General features: G+C 40.6%; 1 protein-coding gene across 1 annotated transcript in view; it reads left to right on the top strand.

The window, feature by feature from the left end:
* Window positions 1–13: 13 nt before the first annotated feature.
* The window catches only part of LOC104623322 (voltage-dependent L-type calcium channel subunit alpha-1D-like), a gene marked incomplete at its 3' end in the record, with an annotated part of 73122 nt that continues 70261 nt past the window's right edge, over window positions 14–2874 (top strand). The window contains exons 1-2 of the mRNA XM_010290375.1: window positions 14–144; window positions 1058–1399. Of these exons, the coding sequence (XP_010288677.1) occupies window positions 14–144; window positions 1058–1399 (473 nt within the window). The remainder of the gene's footprint in view (window positions 145–1057; window positions 1400–2874) is intronic.

The following is a 2874-nucleotide window of genomic DNA, read 5'->3' as shown; positions in this document are numbered from 1 at the left end:
TCCGCATCCACGCATGTTCGCGGCTCTCGCGTCTTTCTCGTTGTTTATTCCTCCCCCCCGTCTGGAAAAGGAGGGCTGTGCTTTCCGTGGCTCTCTGTCTGACGAGCTGCGATCGCTGCGGAGCTGTTTTCCTCTCCTGCCTGGGTATACCCGTTTCACAGCCATCCCGCCTGCCAGCCCTTACTCCCAGCACCAATATTGTGCTCTTTTTTTTCTTTTTTTTTTTTTTTATTTTCCACCACCCAGGCATCTTCAAGTTTTGAATCTCACTCAGGAGTCTCTCCTTCCTACAGGTGCACGTAGGACTAGACTTCGCTCTACTCAGAGAGCTCGCGAGGGAAGATCCTTGCGAGGAGGTGGTGTTTTGCTGCCTGTGCTGTGATCTGGATAAAGAGGACGTTATTAGTGTTTGGAAGATGCAGTTTATTTTGTAAATCCTTGTGAAAAAGCAAAACCAAACCCCATCCCTTTCCAGTGGTTTTTGTAATTTCTAGGGTGAAAGATACCAATGCTTCGTGGCACGTTTATCAGCAGACGATATTGGGTTTTTCACTTGTGGGAGGCATCCAGGCATTTTTCTTTGAAAGTGCAGATTAAGGCAAGATTTAACTTACTAACAGGACTTCTTGCTCCTCTGTGTTGGCTATTCTTAATTGAACAATGTGTGTGCCTTTTAAACAACAACTTTTTTGACCAAAGGGAAGCGAGAAAATAGTGAATGCTAAGGTTCTGCAGCAAAGCTGATCTTACGGAGTAGCTATGTTTTATTGGGTAAATATGGTGACAGAAAGGCTGCCATCCAGTTAGGAAAAAACACAGTAAGTGGAAGAATCAAAACATGAAGTGTTTGTATAGCACTTGTCTTGACGCTTGGATTAAAGTTGAAGTTATAATACTGATTCCTGAGCATTTTTTATTACTGTTCAGTTGCATATATACGCATGCAGTTGTGCTTTGTAGTATATGCGATGGAACCATCACACTGCCAGGAGGTCTTAAAATAATCTTTTTGTCAGAAATATTGTGACACATTTTAGCATAAAAAATTGTAACCAAGTACTTTCTTTTTTTGTCCCGCAGAGGTGAACTATGCAAGTAGCACCAGGATTCCTCTCCCTGGTGACGGACCAGCTTTTCAGTCAAACAGTTCAGCACCATCCAAGCAGACTGTTCTATCTTGGCAAGCTGCAATTGATGCTGCTAGACAAGCGAAGGCTGCCCAAAATATGAGTACCACCACAGCCCAGCCTGTAGGATCTCTGTCCCAAAGAAAACGTCAGCAATATGCCAAGAGCAAAAAACAGGGTAATACGTCTAATAGTCGGCCACCCCGTGCCCTTTTTTGTTTATCCCTCAACAACCCAATACGAAGAGCCTGCATTAGTCTAGTAGAATGGAAGTATCCTTTGATGCAGTTTAGTTTTTACTATCTGTTCCTTGCGTTTTCTGAATCAAGGGGATTGTTTTACAGCATCTCTTACAGCATCACAGCTAACACATTAATTCACTTGGACGTGTGGGTAACTGTCATTAATGTTGATGGTAGTTAGTTTTGCTGAAATTGCTGTTAAAGATATCCTCTTAATTTGTGTCATAATGACAATATAATTTTACTGAAGTACGTAGTTTGAAGTCAGAGAAGAGCTCATAGCTGTTCGGGGTTTTTTTTGTGGAGGAGATGGGGGGGAATACTTTCAGAACTCTTTGAAGTTACAAACTTACATTATATTCTAGCAAATTTCTGTATTGCATTTGTTGCCCTTCCAAATGAGGTTGAATGGATCGGAGTGCATCTAGCAGAGTTAATTGAGAGATGACCTAGGCTGTCAAATCTGTATCTTCCCTATTGCAATTTGGTGTATTGCCATTAGGGCAAATGAGTCAGATGTAGAAATCTTTTAAAAAAGATTATTTTTTCCAAGTACTAAAAGTAGGGAAGACTTTTAGTTAAGCCAAGGACTCACTCTAATATATTTCAGACGCTTGTATGTACTTAATCTTCTGAACTCTTACAGCATATGTCTACCACCAAACGTACTTGGAAGTATGTACACCTGTAGGTAGGAAATTGGATATACTGGCCTGTAGTCATGATGACTTGTATGCTGGGAAGGATTGCTTCATCTTCAGTTCAGTGGTTGTGATGTGGAAGTATGTGGATTTCTTTGGCAGAACTGATAGCATGTTGATTTGGTATATTATTTAAATCTCAAGAAAAGGTTTGAAATAGAAAATAGTTTTGTTGAGGTACGAGGAGAAAAATGTTTGCCTATTAGCCATGACAACATCCCTGTAATGGGAAACAGCTGTTCAACAGTAGATTGCTGAAGTAAAACTCATTTTGTTACTTTAAACAGAACAGCCAACCTGGCGATAGGAACTGTTACTCATTTATAGGGGTTGTTTTTTTTCAATTATTTGAACATAATTCAATTGCAAATGAAAAGATTCTGCTTTCATTTAAACTGGAAGAAGTCCAACTAATTTCAGTTAATTGGCCTCTCCTTGGCTAAGGTCAGTTAAATGAAATGACTGTGGATGTAGAGTGGAATAACTGAGGGCAGAATTTGTCCCAGTAGCACTACATCATAAACCAAGGTTGTCAATCTTGCGTTGGTATCATTTGCTCACTTTAGTCTGGAGAAGGCTGCATGTTAAGATGTGTGTTGTAACTTTATTTTGTATGTGATAAAGCAGCTGTTGATGTTGATAGGTTTTGTGAACATAAACTCAGCCCTTGAGGTGACAAACTTTTTGTAGGGCAACAAACAAAATTTAACAGATCTTGAGGGGCGCATAGGCTTTATAGGAGTTGTTGGTGTGTCGTGTCTGTCTGTCGTCGTGTCCCTCCATCCGTGTTGTGTGTCCGTGTCG

This window comes from Phaethon lepturus, unplaced genomic scaffold, assembly GCF_000687285.1.
Source record: "Phaethon lepturus isolate BGI_N335 unplaced genomic scaffold, ASM68728v1 scaffold8087, whole genome shotgun sequence".
In the NCBI taxonomy this organism is placed as follows: domain Eukaryota; kingdom Metazoa; phylum Chordata; class Aves; order Phaethontiformes; family Phaethontidae; genus Phaethon; species Phaethon lepturus.
This window is presented reverse-complemented; position numbering and strand designations above follow the sequence as displayed.